This window comes from Cetorhinus maximus, chromosome 26 (genome assembly GCF_964194155.1).
Source record: "Cetorhinus maximus chromosome 26, sCetMax3.hap1.1, whole genome shotgun sequence".
Taxonomy (NCBI): Eukaryota; Metazoa; Chordata; class Chondrichthyes; order Lamniformes; family Cetorhinidae; genus Cetorhinus; species Cetorhinus maximus.
In genome coordinates this window covers 9702066-9720542 of record NC_135904.1, presented here as the reverse complement: position 1 = coordinate 9720542, position 18477 = coordinate 9702066, and the positions used below count along the sequence as shown (strand labels likewise).

Below are 18477 nucleotides of genomic sequence, written 5' to 3'. Positions count from 1 at the left end.
GAATGACCTGAGCAAACCCTGCTCAGAGCAGGAATGCAGTTGGCCTGGTATGACAGTAACATAACAAGCAGTGCATTTTTTTCTCTCGTGCAAATCTCCCCAAGAGCAGATGTCATGGCCAAAGAGAACTCTTGAGGTTTGCTGGGGGTTCTGGAGCAGAACCAATGGCCCTGATGACCAGTTCCTGGCAGCAGCGAGTAATAATGTTGCAACTGTGCGTCAGTTGATCAGGAGTGAGTTGCAGCGTCTCAAGAGAATGCCAAAGCTGCAAGATGGCATTTCTGTTAATGAAATTGATCAGAATGAGTGGACAGTGTGGAGCGAAATGGGGTAGTCACCAGCTGAAAGTTGGAAATGGATGCCTGATTTTGGAGCCAGCTCTCAAGACATTTCAGAGGTCGGCCAAACATGGAAAGTTCAGCTTCCCTGCTTTGTCTTATTGGGCAGAGATGCTAATTGTTCAGGTTTTTAGTGAACCTTTTATCAGTAGCAAGTGGTAAAACCAATTTGAGGTGCCATTCCCACACTCTCTCCAACTCACGCCTATCCGCTAGGTTTTGTGGGGAGGGAATGGTGTTGGAAAGGGAGACTCCCAAGGATTGGGAGTCTTAAATGTTCTGATCAAATTCATGAACTACCAGAAATGCCATCTTACAGCTTTAGCGTTCTCTTGAGACCTTGTAACTCACTCCCAATCAACTGTCGCTCCCTATAATTATGTGTCATGTTGAACATTTACTATATTTCTGGTTGTAATTTACACTTGCAATAAAGTGGAACCCTAGTTAACCAGCTGTCAAAACATTGGCACTGTGCCGTTTGAAACAATTCCCCGCTCTTTTCTATTAAATTCTGTTTCCTACTTGGACTTCCTTGGCCCTGCTGCCTTTCTCCCTCAGCTGTCGCACGAACCCCTGGGTCCTTGGCTGTGGAGCTGACGAGTGGCAGCTGTTCTTCCCAATGTCTGTCTGTTCGGGGAGAAGTCACACAGACTTACCCTGAATAATGCCCAACTGGCAAACACACTTAGAGCTCAGAAGGGCATGGAGTCAATCTTTGGTCTGCATTGGGGAAGATGGTCCCAACGGAAGTGCTGGAGAGACAGTAGCATTGTGGTAACGTTGCTGGACTAGTCAGTAATCCAGAGGCCGAAACTGATGCTCCAGAGTAATCCAGAGGGGCAATTAAATTCATTAATTAAGTAAATTTAGCATCCGACATAAAATGCTAGTATCCTTAACAATAATGATCACCAAACTGTTTTAAAAACTTATCTGGTTCACTAATGAAATTCGGAGTGGGAGGAAATCTGCCGTCCTTCCTGGGTGTAGCCTGCACATGGTTCCAGACACAAAGCAATGTGGTTAACTTTTAACTGCCCTCTTAAATGGCCAAATAAGTCACTCAGCTGTATCAAATCACTACAAGGGGGAGGGGGGGGGGGAGGAGAGGGGGAGCCCTGAGTTTACCCATGTCGCATGGACTGCAGTAGTTCAAGACGATGGCTCACCACCAACTTCTCCATGGCAACGAGGGATGGGCAGTAAGTGCTGACCTTGCCAGCAACGTTCACATCCTGCTACAGCTGGTTTTGGAGTGGGGAGAGGTTGAAAAGATTTCACAGTTGGTTCCAGCTCCCGGTCACCGTATTGTAGCTGTGGCTGGGATGTGTTTGCATGTAGACTGGATTGAGGGAGCCCGCTGACGCTTGCCGGTCATGTAAAGAATGGCTATTCTGGAGCAGTGTGGAAGAGCTGCCAAAGTACCTGCAGGAGAGGAAGGTTGAGTACGCAAAACAGATCGGCCTGAATTTCACGTTTGGTGTGCGTCCCAAGTCCGCAGGAGTGAGAGCAGATGTGGAATCCGCTCCCGCTCCCTGCCGTAGTCGGGTCACAAACATGATTTCAGGCTGGGTGGCCAATTAAGGTCCACCCAGTGTGAAACACGGCTTCTGAATGGTCGGGAGGAGCCGGGCATGGGCCTGTCGGGGGCCGGGGCTAACGGTGACCTGGCGGGCGCTGTAAAACCGGCAAAGGCAGCTCTGTGAAGGCTGCCAGAGAAGAATCCTTAGGGTTGGCCTGGAGAATGGATCAATGGCCTCACCAGCGGCAGGAAACACCAGGCGGGAGGGCCAAACAGGTGGGGCCCTCGGCCCCCCCCCCCCCCCCCCCCCCCCCCCCGTTTCTCGGATGAGTGCCTCGTGATCTTCGTGAATGAGGTCGGTGTCAGGCGGGATACTCTGGTATCCAGGGATGGCAGGAGGAGGCCACTGTGCCAGACCAAAAAAGCCTGGGAGGAGGTGGCAGTCAAGGTCAGCGGCCACAATGTTTCACGGCACACGTGGGTGCAGTGCCGCAAAAGGTTCAACAACCTGCGCTCGGCAGGGGTGAGTACCAAGTTGGCATGGATCAGTGTGGAGAAGTGTTAAGGTCTGGCCATCCCCGCCATGGAGCTCAGGGTGTTAGAATCTGAGTGCCACCTGTCAGTGATGCCGGAGCTGGCCAAGGGGGTGAGCCCTGACTGCATGGACTGAGTGCCTTGTGGGTTGAGGGCCATGGCTCTGATGTGCCCTGCAAGGTGTTCCTCAGGTGGAGGCCAGGCTGCAATGGCGATGCAGGTAGAGAGTGGGCTAATCAATGCTCCTCTGTCCTTTCAGGAGAAGAGGAGCTATAACACCATGGAGAGATCAAAGACAGGCGGAGGCCCCCTAAACCTCTTAATCTTGACGAGGTACGAAATGGATCCTTTGGAGCTGGAGAGCAGCCACCCACCTCGGTCAGCCGGCCATGGAGAGGCAGGGGGTCTCTGACGAAAGTAAGAGTGCAGTGCACAGAGGTGAGAGTGTCAGATTGTGCAAACCTTCTTCTCTCTTCATTAATGGGAGCGTCAAACCTGGAGCCCACATTGATCATTGAAAGATGACGGCACCATGATGCAGATCTCCATTGTCTCACCAGGGCGCCTGGCATGCACAGTGACAGTGTGATGACTTAAAATAATGACATGTTGCTCTCCCTTAGATCTGCTAGCACGCACTCGAACACAGGGCCCCGAAGAGCCACCCTGGATGCCAGGGGACCGCCGGGCATTAGATGCACCTGCGTCACACCTCCTCTCTCAACCAGCCACCAGCACTCGGGCATCAAATCGTCAGCTAGAATGTCAGTGCACAGCAGTGAGGGCACTTCACACTCGCTTGAGGAGCAGGCAGAGGCAGAGAGTGCCCAGGGCTCCGGCAGTCGGAGGACTGCTGGAGACCAGTATCATGCTGAACCAAAGGCAGATGATGAGCCTCTGGAGTTGTCCATTAGGCGGCAGATGCTGGATGTCCAACAGGATGTGCGGGAAGATCTGGCCGAGAACCACGAGGGTATGCGTGCCATGGTCTCCGTGATGGAGGAGTCCATGCAGAGTTTGAGCACTGTGTTGACCCTCATGGCCGAGTGCACTGCTTCCACTATTGAGAGAGTGGCGACTCTCATGGAGAGGCAACTCCAGGGACGGAATCAGGGGTTCCTGGGGTTGCGCTCGGACCTGTAAGCCCTCACACAGGCACTGAGCTCAGGTGATCAGTGTCCACGTGGATGATGGATGAGGCACCCAGTATCCCAGCTAGTTGCCCATCCATCAATGGTGAGCAGGGAGGTCCAGAGCAACCTCACTTTGACGCTTAAGCTGCTTGTTGTCCCTGCAGGCTCCTTTCAGGTCACTCTGGATGATGGCAGCAACTCCTCCCCCCTTCTGCCCGTGACTGTGGCATCTGATGAGGCTGCGGCGACTGGGGAGATACTAGCAGTGGCACTGGCCACTCCCTCCATGGTGGGGCCAGCACAGGCTCCACTGGCCAGGCGACACCCACCAAGGTCATCAAGGCCAACAAGACAGTGCAGTCAGCAGGCTGTCTCCAATGCCAGCGGTGGGATTGGGGGGTGGGTGGGTGTAACAAGATGCTAAGGGTGAAGCTGTCAAGTTTGAATAAGCAACCAGCAGCAAACTGTCTCTATCTCCTAAACTCCTCACTATTCAAAATGGCAATGCTGCAAACCCTTTTCATCCCGCCCTTGGATGAGGTTTTGTTAAAAATGAGCTGCTCGCTTTGCCCTTGCGACGAACATGAAATCGCATGGGCAACGTACAACCTGGATTAGTTGCCTTTTTAATGGCCTTAAGTGGCCCTTTAATTGTTGGCGGGTATGGCTCTGACACCACGCACCTGCCGACCTGACGCTTGCAAGCATGCAGGATAACGTCGGGACGCTCGCCCAGCTCCATGTCGCGCTATTTCACTTCCGTTCATGTCAGGTGCATGCCGGACGTAAATTTCTGGCCATTGTGTGCGTGCGCATGTGCGAATGTGGTTGGGGAGTGAGTGAGTGAATGTGGGTGGGTGGGTGTGTGAGTGAATGTGGGTGGGGGAGTGAGTGAGTGAATGTGGGTGGGGGAGTGAGTGAGTGAATGTGGGTGGGGGAGTGAGTGAGTGAATGTGGGTGCGGGAGTGAGAGTGAATGTGGGTGCGGGAGTGAGTGAGTGAATGTGGGTGGGGGAGTGAGTGAGTGAATGTGGGTGGGTGGGTGTGTGAGTGAATGTGGGTGGGGGAGTGAGTGAGTGAATGTGGGTGCGGGAGTGAGAGTGAATGTGGGTGCGGGAGTGAGTGAGTGAATGTGGGTGGGGGAGTGAGTGAGTGAATGTGGGTGGGGGAGTGTGTGAGTGAATGTGGGTGGGTGAGTGTGTGAGTGAATGTGGGTGGGGGAGTGAGTGAATGTGGGTGGGGGAGTGAGTGAATGTGGGTGGGGGAGTGAGTGAATGTGGGTGGGGGAGTGAGTGAATGTGGGTGGGGGAGTGAGTGAATGTGGGTGGGGGAGTGAGTGAATGTGGGTGGGGGAGTGAGTGAATGTGGGTGGGGGAGTGAGTGAATGTGGGTGGGGGAGTGAGTGAATGTGGGTGGGGGAGTGAGTGAATGTGGGTGGGGGAGTGAGTGAATGTGGGTGGGGGAGTGAGTGAATGTGGGTGGGGGAGTGAGTGAGTGAGTGAATGTGGGTGGGTGGGTGAGTGAGTGAGTGAATGTGGGTGGGTGAGTGAGTGAGTGAATGTAGGTGGGTGGGTGAGTGAGTGAGTGAATGTGGGTGGGTGAGTGAGTGAATGTGGGTGGGTGAGTGAGTGAGTGAATGTGGGTGGGGGAGTGTGAGTGAGTGAATGTGGGTGGGGGAGTGAGTGAGTGAATGTGGGTGGGGGAGTGAGTGAGTGAATGTGGGTGGGGGAGTGAATGTGGGTGGGGGAGTGAGTGAGTGAAGGTGGGTGAGTGAGTGAGTGAGTGAAGGTGGGTGAGTGAGTGAGTGAGTGAAGGTGGGTGAGTGAGTGAGTGAGTGAAGGTGGGTGAGTGAGTGAGTGAGTGAAGGTGGGTGAGTGAGTGAGTGAAGGTGGGTGAGTGAGTGAGTGAAGGTGGGTGAGTGAGTGAATGAAGGTGGGTGAGTGAGTGAGTGAGTGAAGGTGGGTGAGTGAGTGAGTGAGTGAAGGTGGGTGAGTGAGTGAGTGAGTGAAGGTGGGTGAGTGAGTGAGTGAAGGTGGGTGAGTGAGTGAGTGAAGGTGGGTGAGTGAAGGTGAGTGAGTGAGTGAAGGTGGGTGAGTGAGTGAGTGAAGGTGGGTGAGTGAGTGAGTGATGGTGGGTGGGGGAGTGAGTGAGTGAAGGTGGGTGGGGAGTGAGTGAGTGAAGGTGGGTGGGTGGGGAGTGAGTGAGTGAGTGAAGGTGGGTGGGGGAGTGTGTGAGTGAGTGAACGTGGGTGGGGGAGTGTGTGAGTGAGTGAACGGGGTGGGGGAGTGTGTGAGTGAGTGAACGTGGGTGGGGGAGTGTGTGTGAGTGAGTGAACGTGGGTGGGGGAGTGTGTGTGAGTGAGTGAACGTGGGTGGGGGAGTGTGTGTGAGTGAGTGAACGTGGGTGGGGGAGTGTGTGTGAGTGAGTGAACGTGGGTGAGTGAGTGAGTGAAGGTGGGTGAGTGAGTGAGTGAAGGTGAGTGAGTGAGTGAAGGTGGGTGAGTGAGTGAGTGAAGGTGGGTGAGTGAGAGTGAAGGTGGGTGGGTGAGTGAGTGAGTGAAGGTGGGTGGGGGAGTGTGTGAGTGAGTGAACGTGGGTGGGGAGTGTGTGAGTGAGTGAACGTGGGTGGGGGAGTGTGTGTGAGTGAACGTGGGTGGGGAGTGTGTGTGAGTGAGTGAACGTGGGTGGGGGATGTGTGTGTGAGTGAGTGAACGTGGGTGGGGGAGTGTGTGTGAGTGAGTGAACGTGGGTGGGGGAGTGTGTGTGAGTGAGTGAACGTGGGTGGGGGAGTGTGTGTGAGTGAGTGAACGTGGGTGGGGGAGTGTGTGTGAGTGAGTGAACGTGGGTGGGGAGTGTGTGTGAGTGAGTGAACGTGGGTGGGGGAGTGTGTGTGAGTGAGTGAACGTGGGTGGGGGAGTGTGTGAGTGAGTGAACGTGGGTGGGGGAGTGTGTGAGTGAGTGAACGTGGGTGGGGGTGTGTGAGAGTGAGTGAACGTGGGTGGGGGAGTGTGTGAGTGAGTGAACGTGGTGGGGGAGTGAGTGAGTGAATGTGAGTGAGTGAATGTGGGTGGGTGCGTGAGTGTGTGCCAGAATTAAATCCTGAGTGTGTGGGAATGAGTGTGTCTTTGCTAAGACTAAACCCAGTGCAAGTTAAAACGTAAACAGGAAATGTTGCACTGAAGTGTGATGACTCAGTAGGCAAGGCAGAAATACTACACTTCCTGTTCATTACTTGCAGTTACAAATGTGAAGTGAGTGTACATCTGTCTTTGACCTTTTTTCTCTCTTACCCTCTTCCTCACCAGGACAGCTCGTTCTACAACACTGCAGTGCCTCATTGCATAGGCCTGGTGTAACAAACCCCCTCCAATTTTCTTCCATCTGTTCTGAACTGATGACTCGCACTGTGATATGGTTTAAAAATCAGCCAAGTTTATTGGTTCTGATCTCTGTTGGACGATATATGCGTTGACATTGGGCAAGTGACTATGGAATCAAGTGCATGATTGTGAGAGAGTGAATGTATTCCTGAGATGCCCCCCTCATTTGAACATTTAAGTATCGCCTATGCTCATATCCGTCACTACCAACCCCTGTGCCTGGCCTAATACGTTTTTTTTTAAAAATAGCCGTCTTGGGCAAGGTAATGTTTGGCTTTGCAGCTGTACCTCAGCGAGAGTCGGTGTTTTCTGAAGAGCAGGTGTGGAGGAGAGATTGTAAGAAGACGTCTGTTGTTCTGGAAGTAGGAGCTTTTTTTCTAAAATGGGGATCAACCTGCTGGGAGGTTGCATTTTGCTACAGAGAACAGCTGTTCTGTACAGAAAAATGTGTAGCCGCTGTTCACTGAAGTGTGTGTGTGAAACAGATAGAGAGGTGTGCATGTGAGAGAGATAGAGAGGACACTTTGTTCCAGAAATGGTCACACCTCTTAGAATAGGGTCGGTTGTTTTGGCCAGCAGTGGGGGAACAGGAAGATGACCGTGAGTGAGACAGGTAAAGGGATCAAGCAGACAGGAGTGGAGAGCCTCAGACTTTGCCATTGTCAAGCAGGTTTGAGGTGCTCAAAACTTGTGTAGACAAAGGCGAGATCACAAGGTGGATAAACAGGAACCATGGTACAGGAGGCCGTTCAAGTGGGGAGAGCAAATAAGAATGTAGTGGTAGTAGGGGACACTATAGGGGATTGACACTGTTCTCTGCAGCAGTGAGCGAGAGTCCAGATGGCTGTGTTGCCTGCCCGGTGCCAGTGTTTATGACATCTGCTCAGGGCTAGAGAGGAACTTGGAGTGGGAAGGGGAGGATCCAGTTGTCGTGGTCTATGTAGGTACCAACAACATAGGTAGAACTAGGAAAGAGGTTCTGCACAGTCAGTATGAGGAGCCAGGCATCAAACTAAGAAGCAGAGCCTCAAAGGTAATAAATCCCCGGATTATTACCTGAGTCACATGCAAATTGGCATAGGTTAAATGAGATTAGAGAGATGAATGCGTGGCTCAAAGACTGGTGTGGGAGAAGTGGGTTCTGATTCGTGGGGCACTGGCATCAGCACTGGGGAAAATGGGGGCCGTACCATTGGGACGGTCTACACCTGAACCATGCAGAGACCAATGTTCTCACGAGCCGCATAACTAGGGAAATAGAGAGGGCTTTAAACTAAACAAGGTGAATGAAGGATCAAGCTTGGGTAGATGTTGCAAATCATAGGGTAGAGTCAATGTAGGAGAGTAAAATGGGAAACGAGGGTCAGAGAATGGCAGGAAGGGAAAGAGAGAAAACCTAAGAATGCACCAACAGTCAAGACTAGATGTTACAAAGCCTGCTTGATTGGCACCCCATCAATTAAAAAACATTCACTCGCTCCATCACTGACTCACAGTGGCAGCAGTGTGTCCAGTCTACAAGATGCACTGCAGGAACTCACCAAGGTTCCTTAGACAGCATCTTCCAAACCCACATCCACTACCATCTAGAAGGACAAGGGTAGCAGATATGGGAATACCATCTAGAAGTTCCCCTCCAAGCCACACACCATCCTGACTTAGAAATATATCGTTGTTCCTTCACTATCGCTGGGTCAAAATCCTGGAACTCATCCCTAACAGCACTGTGGGTGTATCTACGCCCCATGGACTGCAGCAGTTCAAGAAGGCAGCTCACCACCACCTTCTCTAGGGCAACTAAGGATGGGCAATAAATGCTAGCATAGCCCGTGACGCCCGCATCCCATAAATGAATTTTAAAAAACAAAAAGGCAAAACTAAAGGCTCTGTATCTGAATTCGTGTAACATTCGTAATGAAGTAAATGCATTGATAGCGTACATTGAAGTAAATAAATATGATCTGATAGCCATTACAGAGACCTGGCTGCAGGATGACAAGGATTGGGTCCTGAATATTGAGGGGTATATGACATTTAAGAAGAATAGGAAGCTAGGTAAAGATGGAGGGGTAGCACTGTTGATCAAAGATGGCACTGGTGCAATAGCTAGAGATGACCTTGGTTCAGGAGATCAAGATGTGGAATAGAATTGGTTTGGGTGGAGATGAAGAATAGGAGGAGAAGGAAGTCATTAGTGGGAGTGGTCTACAGGTACCCTAAAAGTAACCATAATGTAGGAGAAAGTATACAAGAAGAAATATTGGATATTTGTGATAAAGGGATGGTAATAATCATGGGTGATTAGAGTATGAGAGGAAGCTATCTAGAAATGTAAATATGGATGGCAAGAGCTTCTTCAGGTATTTAAAAAGGAAAAGATTAAGTAAAGTGTATGTTGGTCTTCCAGAGAGTGAGAATGGGGAGTTAATAGTAGATAATAAAGAGATGAAATGAACAAATATTTTGCTTCTGTCTTCACTACAGAGGATACAAGTAACATTTCAGTAATAGCCGTAAGTCAAGAGTTGGAAGGGAGAGGGAAATTTGGTAAATTACAATCACTAGGGACGCCTTATTGAGCAAACTGTTGGAGCTATGGGTTGACAAGTCTCCAGGTCCTGATGGATTTCATCCTAGGGTCTTAAAAGAGGTGGCTAAGGAAGGAATTAGATGCGTTGGTGTTAATTTTTCCAAAATTTGCTAGATTCTGGAAAGGTTCCATCTGACTGGAAAGTAGCAAATATAATCCCTCTATTCAAGAAGAGAGGGAGGCAGAAAACAGGAAAGTATAGGCCAGTTAGCTTGATGTCTGTCGTGGGGAAGGTGCTAGAATCAATCATTGGATATAATAGCTCAGCAGTTAAAAAAATTCGAAGTAATCAGGAAGTGTCAGCATGGTTTTGTGAAAGGGAAATTATGTTTAACCAATTTATTGGAGTTCCAGGGAAAGTGAACAAACCGTAAAGATTTCATAAGATAAGGGAACTCTTGAGGGGGGATCTGAAAGCAGCACTGAGTTTATAGCATAACTCTTCATAAACTATAGGGTCACATTAGTGGTGCTTTCATTATTTAAGCTCATTTTAACAATAAAGTTTGCTTTTGTTTAAAAATGTGAAATTTTGTGGCATAGTTCTGCTGGTTAATTGATGGGTATTCGGATTTCTTCTTTAAAACGTTAATGGTCCCTAATAGGATTGTAACAATAACCTTAATAAAGTTAATCATGAAAAAATGTATAAATATTTGGAATCTATCAAGGAAGGCCACAGGGAGAAAATCATTGCACATATTTGTAATATAAAACAGATGTGGGAGTTGAGCAAGTTCAAAGAGCTGAATAGTCTTCACTTGCCCTGTTCTTCCGTCAGTCATAGACACCTCCCTGATGGTGTAAATATACAAGACCATTGCCTGGTGTATTACTGAGTTACACAAACCCAGCATTGATTCCTGGTCTGTGGTTAAGTTGGTTGATCTCAGGCAATGGAGCTCCTCTAATGCCGAGTGTCTCCCTGCACTGAGCCCTGTTGCTGCAAGGCATTGCAAATTCACGCACTAGCTCCCTGGTGCCGTTTGCTAATGTCAGCTACAATTAGAATCAGCATCAACAAGGTATGCGCTGGTCCAGGCCATCAGATTCAGAAACATCTGAGCGAAATCATAGAAAGCAAAGTAAGAGACAAAGGCAGCGCCAGCACATGATTTTTGTCAAGTGTTGAGGGCTGACGTGGTTTTGCACATCCCAATCATTGACCAGAGAGTATTTTTAAGATAGAAGTAGATAGATTCTTGACTAACAAAGGAGTCAAAGGGCACTGAGGGGTAGACAGGAAAATGGTATTGAGGCCACAATCAGATCAGATATTATTGAAAGGTAGACGAGGCTGGAGGGGCCTAATTTGTACGTTTGCATGTTCATATGTACCATCACCTGTGATTTGAATGCTTCTCACCCCTCCCCTGCAAGCACATGCCTCTCAATCTCACACATACGCCTCTCAATCACACACACACACACACACACGAACATATGAATAGGAGAAGTAGGCCATTTGACCTCTCAAGTCTGCTCCGCCATTCAGTTAAGATCATGGCTGATCTGTTTGTCTTTCTCATTCCACATTCCCATCTACCCCCAACAATCTTTGATTCCCTTGCCAAACAAGAATCTATCTACCTCCACCTTAAAAATATTCAATGACCCCACCTGCCACCTTCTGTGGTAGAAAGTTCTAAAGTCTCACAACCCTCAGAAAAAAATTCTCCTCATCCCTGTCCTTCAAGGGCGCACCCTAATTTTAAAATAGTGCCCCCTAGCTCTGGATCTGAATCCGACTGAATGCGGCTGTCTGGAATTCAGTCTGATTTCTCTTCAGTATTCCAGCTATTCACCAAGGTACAAGACTTCATGGGAGTCCTTCCATTAGCTTTTCTTCACCAACTTCATGACTCTGGATTCTACAGCTCAAGCACAGGCCTCCTTGTGACCCCTGAGCAGTGGTTTAAAACATCAGAAACCACCCCTGGGGCAGGATTTTCCCCTCAGCGATATGGGGGCGGGGCCCGCTCGCCGAGGGGAAAATGATGCAGGATGACGTCGGGAGCCCTTTAAATATTCAGGAAGGCGGGCGGACAGCGAAATCAGCTGTCCGCCCGCTGACCTGTCAATGGCCAATTGAGGCCATTGACAGGCTCATTAAGTTAATTAAAGACCTGCCTGTCCAAGCTTAAGGCTGGCGGGCAGGCCAGGAGCCCCAGCGGGCTCCAGATTATTCATGAAACTTCACCCACTGGCGGGATGAAGTTTCATGTCCGTTTTTTAAACATTTAATAAATTTTGTGTGTTTATTATTAACATGTCCCATCTCGTGTGACATTGTCACATGAGGGGGACATGTTAATAATTTCAATATTTATCTATTTTTAGAGTTTACTTACCTGTCACAAATCTCCCTGAGACAGGACTTTGCCTCAGGGAGCAGTGCGCACTTTGACAGATGAGGATTCCCTCCCCCCCGCACAGGGAGTGCATAGTGCTTCCTGTCGGGCAGGCCACTGGGTGGACCTTAATTGGCCCGCCCACTCAAAATGGCGGCGGGCCCCATTTCGGTGGCGGGGGTCGGCTGTCCGCCCGCCGCCGAGCCGGTGGGGCCTGCACGCCATCGGAGGGCAAAATTCTGCCCTTGGTTTCCAAAAGCCCGCTGCTATGGTTTCAAACTGCAACCAAGCTGATTTCTTCCAGAGCTCCATCTGCAAGAAAGTTAACTGTCTTTTATTGAGAAGGTTATTGTAGATTTCTTTCTTCCAGCTAAACAAATCTTCCAGTTGTTTTTCCCTTTACCAATTTTGTCTTATACTGAATACTAGCTCCCAATTGCAGGTTGCATCATGGACAATAGGTCTAGCATTTACAAAAATAGCTGGCAAAACTCAGCAGGTCTGACAGCATCTGCGGAGAGGAACACAGTTAACGTTTCGAGTCTGTATGCCTCTTCATGTTCTGTTGAAGAGTCATACTGACTCGAAACGTTAACTGTATTCCTCTCCGCAGATGCTGTCAGACCTGCTGAGTTTTGCCAGCTATTTTTGTTTTTGTTTCAGATTTCCAGCATCCGCAGTATTTTGCTTTTATTTTAGGTCTAGCATTTACTCTACTTCAGGTGTAGATCTGGCTTTATCTCTCAACTTTCAAGGAGCTGCAAGTTACCTAACACCCAAAGCTGACATAGCCTCTTAGCTGCTTCTCTCAACCAGTCTTGCCTCCAGGCAACGCCTTACCTAATTCACAAGAGATAACTCAAAACAAAAAATCTCACTAAGCTCCACCCATCTCCAAGGCAATGTGACACATGGCCTGTTCCCAGGTAGAAATGCAAATGAACTATCTTTTAATTTCAAAGCTTTCCTTTATTCTGGAAAACCATGTGGATAACTTAACCTTTACTGAAATAACTGCAAACATCATGCCTCCAGTTCTTGAGCTAAGTGAGCCCACCTGCTGTTTTATGATCTGACCTTTCTGGCTGTTAACCTCTTAAGTTAACATGACCCTATCTTTTAAGCATGAGAGACTCCAAGCTTGTTTGAATTGCATTTACTTCAGGGTTGCTTTTACCAGTTTCTCAGCCAGATACCCATGTTTTCTGCAGTTAAAGCTTTAATTCCTAAAACAGTTATATTCTAAAACACATGAATTATGAACTAGGTATTTGCAGCAATATATGGGAATAATAGTGGAAAAAAAGTGCAGCTTAAATTGTAAGATTATAAATGGAGTGGATATTGTGTGAAGGCAGCACAAGTAGATAATACTGTCCTGGGCAAATCAAATCTTTGAAACAGAATTCAAAAGTAAAGAATTAATACAAGATTTTAGTTAGGCAACTTTTTGGGTACTGTGGCAGTTTTGGACATCTTATGACAGGAGGGCATAAGTGTAATGGTAAAGTTACAGCACAGATGTTACCAGAGTTGGAAGGGTTGCAGTTGGGCAGCACTGAGGGAGTGCCGCATTGTCAGAGGTGCTGTCTTTTGGATGAGACATTAAACCAAGGTCCCATACCCCTCCCTTCAGGCAGATGCCAAAGATCCCATAACCACTGCTTTGAAGAAGAGCAGGGGAGTTATCTAGGTGTCCAGGCCAATATTTAACCCTCGACTAACATAATTAAACAGATGATTTTGCCGTGGCTGTTTGTGGGATCTTGCTGTGCATAAATTGGTCACTGCGTTTTCCTACATTCTTTTACCTCTTTTATGAAGATTCTTTCACTGCAGCTGGTCAGATTGGGGGTGTGAAGCGAGTGTTCATTTGGATTGTTCCCAGTGATCAGTGAGGAGCAGTCATGAATTTAAGATAATCACAAGGTGTTGTTAAAGGGGAGATTAGAAAAAAAATCTTCAGACAAAGGATGGTGCAAAATGGTAACTTTCTTTTACTAATCATTGTTCAAGCAGTGTCTATGAAATCTTTTAAAAGAGGATTTGTTGAATCAAAAGGAAAAATATTAATGGCTATGGGGAAGTGGAATTGTTCTGGATAACTTGTGGATATAGGCTAATGCAGACTGGATGGGCTGATTGGCCTCTTGCTGTATAATTCGATGGCGATGGTTTGAAACCTCATTTTATTTGTTTGCCAGCTCCCTGACTCTGAAGATGAGCACTAGCAATAGTGAGAAACCTAGTGCAGCTCGTGATGTTGTCAGGCATTGGTAGGGTTACTTCAAATCGGGCTTTGAAACTTGGTCTTGGAAGGAGAAAATCAGCCAATGCATTTATCTGAAGCCCTCATCCATTGCGTTAATTTTTTTTTTTTGTTTTTCTCTTTTTTACAGACCTGCAGCCGGTCACCTACTGTGAGCCAGCTTTCTGGTGCTCCATCGCTTACTATGAACTGAACCAGCGAGTGGGAGAGACTTTTCATGCTTCACAGCCCTCTCTCACAGTGGATGGCTTTACTGATCCATCCAACTCTGAACGCTTCTGCTTGGGGCTGCTGTCAAACGTGAACAGGAATGCAGCAGTGGAGTTGACAAGAAGGCACATTGGTAATAGACCACATTGGCTATTGTAATTCCTCCTGGTGGCTTTAGAATGATGTCCTCCGTACACAACACCTACACATTGCGCATCGATCATGCTTTACTCCAATGCATTCCTGACTGACCAACATCCTTTAAACTTGAGCTCATCCCAAAACTGCCATCTGTACCCTGACTCGCACCAAGTACTGTTTCCTTATCACCCCTGTGCTCAGCGATCTACATTGGCTCCTGGTCCAGCAACACCTTGATTTTAAAATTCTCATCCTTGCATTTAACTCCTCCATTTTCACTCCATCCTATCTCTGTAACCTCTTCCAGCCCTGCAACCTTCCTATGATCTCCATGTTTCTGCAATTTTGGCCTCTCTGCAATCCTGATTTATTTTCTCTCCACCATTGACGGCTGTGCCTTCAGCTGCCTGGGCCCAAAGCTCTGGAATCCTTTAACTCCCTCCTTAAAACCTATTTCCTTGACCAAATGTTTGAATTACCTGCCTATTATTTCCTTATATGGCTAGGTGTTACACTTTGTGTGTTTCATGCTCCTGTGAAGCTCTTTGTTTTACTGTGAAGTTTCTGCACAAATGCAAGTTGTAGTTGGTGTTGAGAGATGATTGTGTTACCTCAGCAACTTTTCTGGTTAAGGGTGGATTCACACTTTATTTTCAGCAGTTTCAGCTTTGCACCAACACTAATCTGTGAATGTAAACCAATATTAAAGCCTGAACTGAGTCCATGACACAGCAGAGTGAGGTTCCTCATCCTGGGATTCTCACTCTGCTCCACAATAATGTTAGGCTTTGACTATGGACTTGCATGCGATAACTATGGCATTGAAGTGCAGCAAGGTCACCTCATATGGAATATTCAGTGGTGGGTTAAATTCCCAGTGGCTCAGTGGGTAAATGCTTGGCACAGTCCCGGGTTTCATCACTGGTTTACACCTGTAATGTGAAATCATGCAGTAGGCTTGCTAACATTAACCTTTAGTATCCCCAGTGTAAGAACTCAGAGCAAAACAAAATCAGCAAATGCTCCTTCTCCTGAAGGATTTGAGTGATATCCTCACCCGATACCTAAATGTTGCTTAAGATAAGACTGGACTCACCTGTGATGCAATGGATCGTTAAACACCTTGACACTAGCTGCCCAGGACCCCACACAAAACACAACCCATTGCCTGAGATGGCAGGGTGGAGAGAGTGGCACCAACATTCGTAGCTGCATATCCCTGGAAGAGTCTGGGTGGGAAGAGATATTGGTACAATGAATGTTGCAGATTCCATTTCCCAATTAAGGAAATGCTGCCCCTATCCTGTACCTCCCAGAATGTGGGAGGTAACTGGATAATAGATTTTGAATTCCAGGGGAAGTGAAAGCCATGTCCTGACCAGCAGTGAGAGATGGCAGGCATCTCTGCATAGACCCCTTCTGCCATGGCCCCTGTGCTTGCTGACCTGCTTTAGCTACCAGTTAAGCAATGTCTCAATTTTAAAATTCTCATCTTTTTCAACTCCTTACCCCTGTAATCTTCTCCAGCCCTACAACTCATTGAGATGTCAATGCTCTTCCAATTCTGGCCTCTTGCACATTTCCAATTTTAATCACTCCACCAATAGCGCCTGTGCCATCAGCTGCTGGAGTCCTAAGTTCTAGAATTCCCCCCCACCCCACCCCCAAACCTCTCTACTTCCCTGCTCTATTTTAGACTCTCCTTAAAACAAATCTCTTTGACCAAACCTTTGGCCACCTGCCCTAATATCTCCTCACGTGCCTCAGTATCAAATTCAGTTTGCCATCGTTTCTGTGAAGTCCTTTGGGGTGCTTCACCATACTAAAGGGAGTATATAAGTTTGTTGTTGTCTCACACCAGTGTGGTTGATTCTTAACTGGTATCTGAAGTGGCCCAGCAAGCCACTTAGCTGAATCAATTTGCTTGCAGTGGTTCAAGAAGGAAGCCCACCAGCACATTCTCAAGGCAACTAATTAATGGACAGTAAATGTCGGCCTAGGCAGCGATGCCCATAGCTATTGAATGAATAATCAAATATTGGTGTTGGATATTTATTTGAAGAAGGATGGAGTTCTCCTGGTCAACATTCCTCCCTCAGCCAATATCTCCAAAAACAGGTCAACTGGCCATTTAAATATATAAATGCGAGCTCTTTCTTTCTGTTTGTCTCATTGTTTAAGTCAACTGCAGCAATCTCTCCCTTTCTAATTAAAAAGGGGGTTATGTTTCTCTTAAGGGAAGAGACCTGTACACTCACCAGCATTCTTCCTGTTTAATTTTATACTTTAGAAATGCTGACTGGAGACAACCTGGGAGGAAACATTTTGTGCAGAACTCCTCCTCTTACGTATTGGTACGTAAGAGAAGCAGAGAATTGTTGGTAGCTCTCCTATTTTATAGTGTCGCAAGGCAACGGGAGATAACTAAGAGATGCTGTTGTACAGGTGTATTGAGCAAACTTTCCCATTAAACACACATTTATCAAAACTGTTGACAACAGATAAACCATCACTTGTCAGATTTTGAATCAAAAGTTGTGTACCTGAAACATCACCTTGAGCCAAAAGCATAAAGGTGATTAAAAGTGGCAAGCTGTCTCTGTTTCAGACATAAGGAATGACCAAGTAGTATTTAGTATCTTCTCCTCTTCCCTCTGATGTACTGTTTCCTTGCCTCTTCCTGTTACTACATTTCTCTTTCTCACTTTGCAGCTCGTCTGATTATGGGATGTGCAGGTGTGTTCTCTCTTGTAGCTATGGAGATGCAGCATTCCCAGCATTCACTGCAGTAGTGAAAGCCATCTATTAGAATAACAGCCCCAAAGATTGGTCAGTTTCACTGTCCATGTTAGCATGGTCCATTTACATAGTAGTGACTAATCGGTCACTGTAGGTAAGTCTTGCATATCAGATTGTGGTATGATGAGCAGACTGCTGCTGAGCACAGGAGAGATTATGGGCCCATTTCAAGTGCATGTTTCAGGTCCTGACGGTGGGACGAATGAAATTTGCCCAGCTCAAGAAAAGGTCAGATGTAAGGTCCAAGCCCAGGACACTCCGGGAGTGCAGGAACTGCTGCTGAAATGAAGTCTGCATGTGTGCATTCCTATGAGGGAATGTTAAGGACTTTTCTTTTAAAAAAAAACATTGCACACAGCAGAACTGTGTTTTTGTTTCTTATCTCATTTAGATTTCATTTTAGTTCTCTCCAAATGCTTAAATTATCAACCCAAACCTCATGATTTTTTAAGTTTGCATACTTGGGTTTGTAAACAAAGGGATTATGTTTAATGCAGCTGGGTTCTTTTAAGGACACACTGTTTCACATGGAACAATGCTGAATAGGCCCTGTGCTTTGCCTTATTTTTTTGCCTGTTTTTGACTGCCCATGTATCCTGTGTATTCCAGGCAGGGGCGTCAGGCTATACTACATTGGGGGAGAGGTCTTTGCTGAATGCCTGAGCGACAGTGCCATCTTTGTTCAGAGTCCGAACTGCAACCAGCGCTACGGGTGGCACCCTGCAACAGTTTGCAAGATCCCGCCAGGTAACTGCGATGGAGTGGATTTCGTATGCTGCCCTCTGTTAAATGGGAAAAGAAACTTGTGGGTAGATGGTGGAAGCAAGGGAGAGAAGTACTTTCTGTTCATTGTGCTTCCCCCACTGTTTATTCTTGCATAGAAACATGACCTGACAAATTATTTTAACCCTCACTGAGGCTTGCTGCACAAGGCAGTGATGCCATCGATTGGGTGCAGTCCCTCGTGACACAAGAGTTGTTCTATTCTTTGCAAAGGGGCAATGACTTTGGATCGCCCTGGGAGCTGATCCAGGGCCACATGTTCCTGAGTACCAAGAGGTAATAATTAGCACAAGTGTAAGTCAAAAGACACAGTCCATCTCTAATTTATGATGAGGCTGGTTTTGTAATACACTGCAGCCCTTGTGGTTTCTGGTTTACTCACCAATAGAGCTGTTGCAAACTACTGAACAAATGTTAAATTTGAAG

The 18477-nt window shown here is 47.4% G+C and overlaps 1 protein-coding gene across 2 annotated transcripts in view; it reads left to right on the top strand.

Annotated features, from left to right (window-relative positions):
• Positions 1–18477, top strand: part of LOC144668271 (mothers against decapentaplegic homolog 3) — a 136351-nt gene that overhangs the window by 105961 nt on the left and 11913 nt on the right. For both annotated transcript variants that reach the window (XM_078530085.1, XM_078530084.1), the window contains 2 exons: positions 14249–14461; positions 17878–18015. In XM_078530085.1, coding sequence (XP_078386211.1) covers positions 14249–14461; positions 17878–18015 — 351 coding nt within the window. The remainder of the gene's footprint in view (positions 1–14248; positions 14462–17877; positions 18016–18477) is intronic.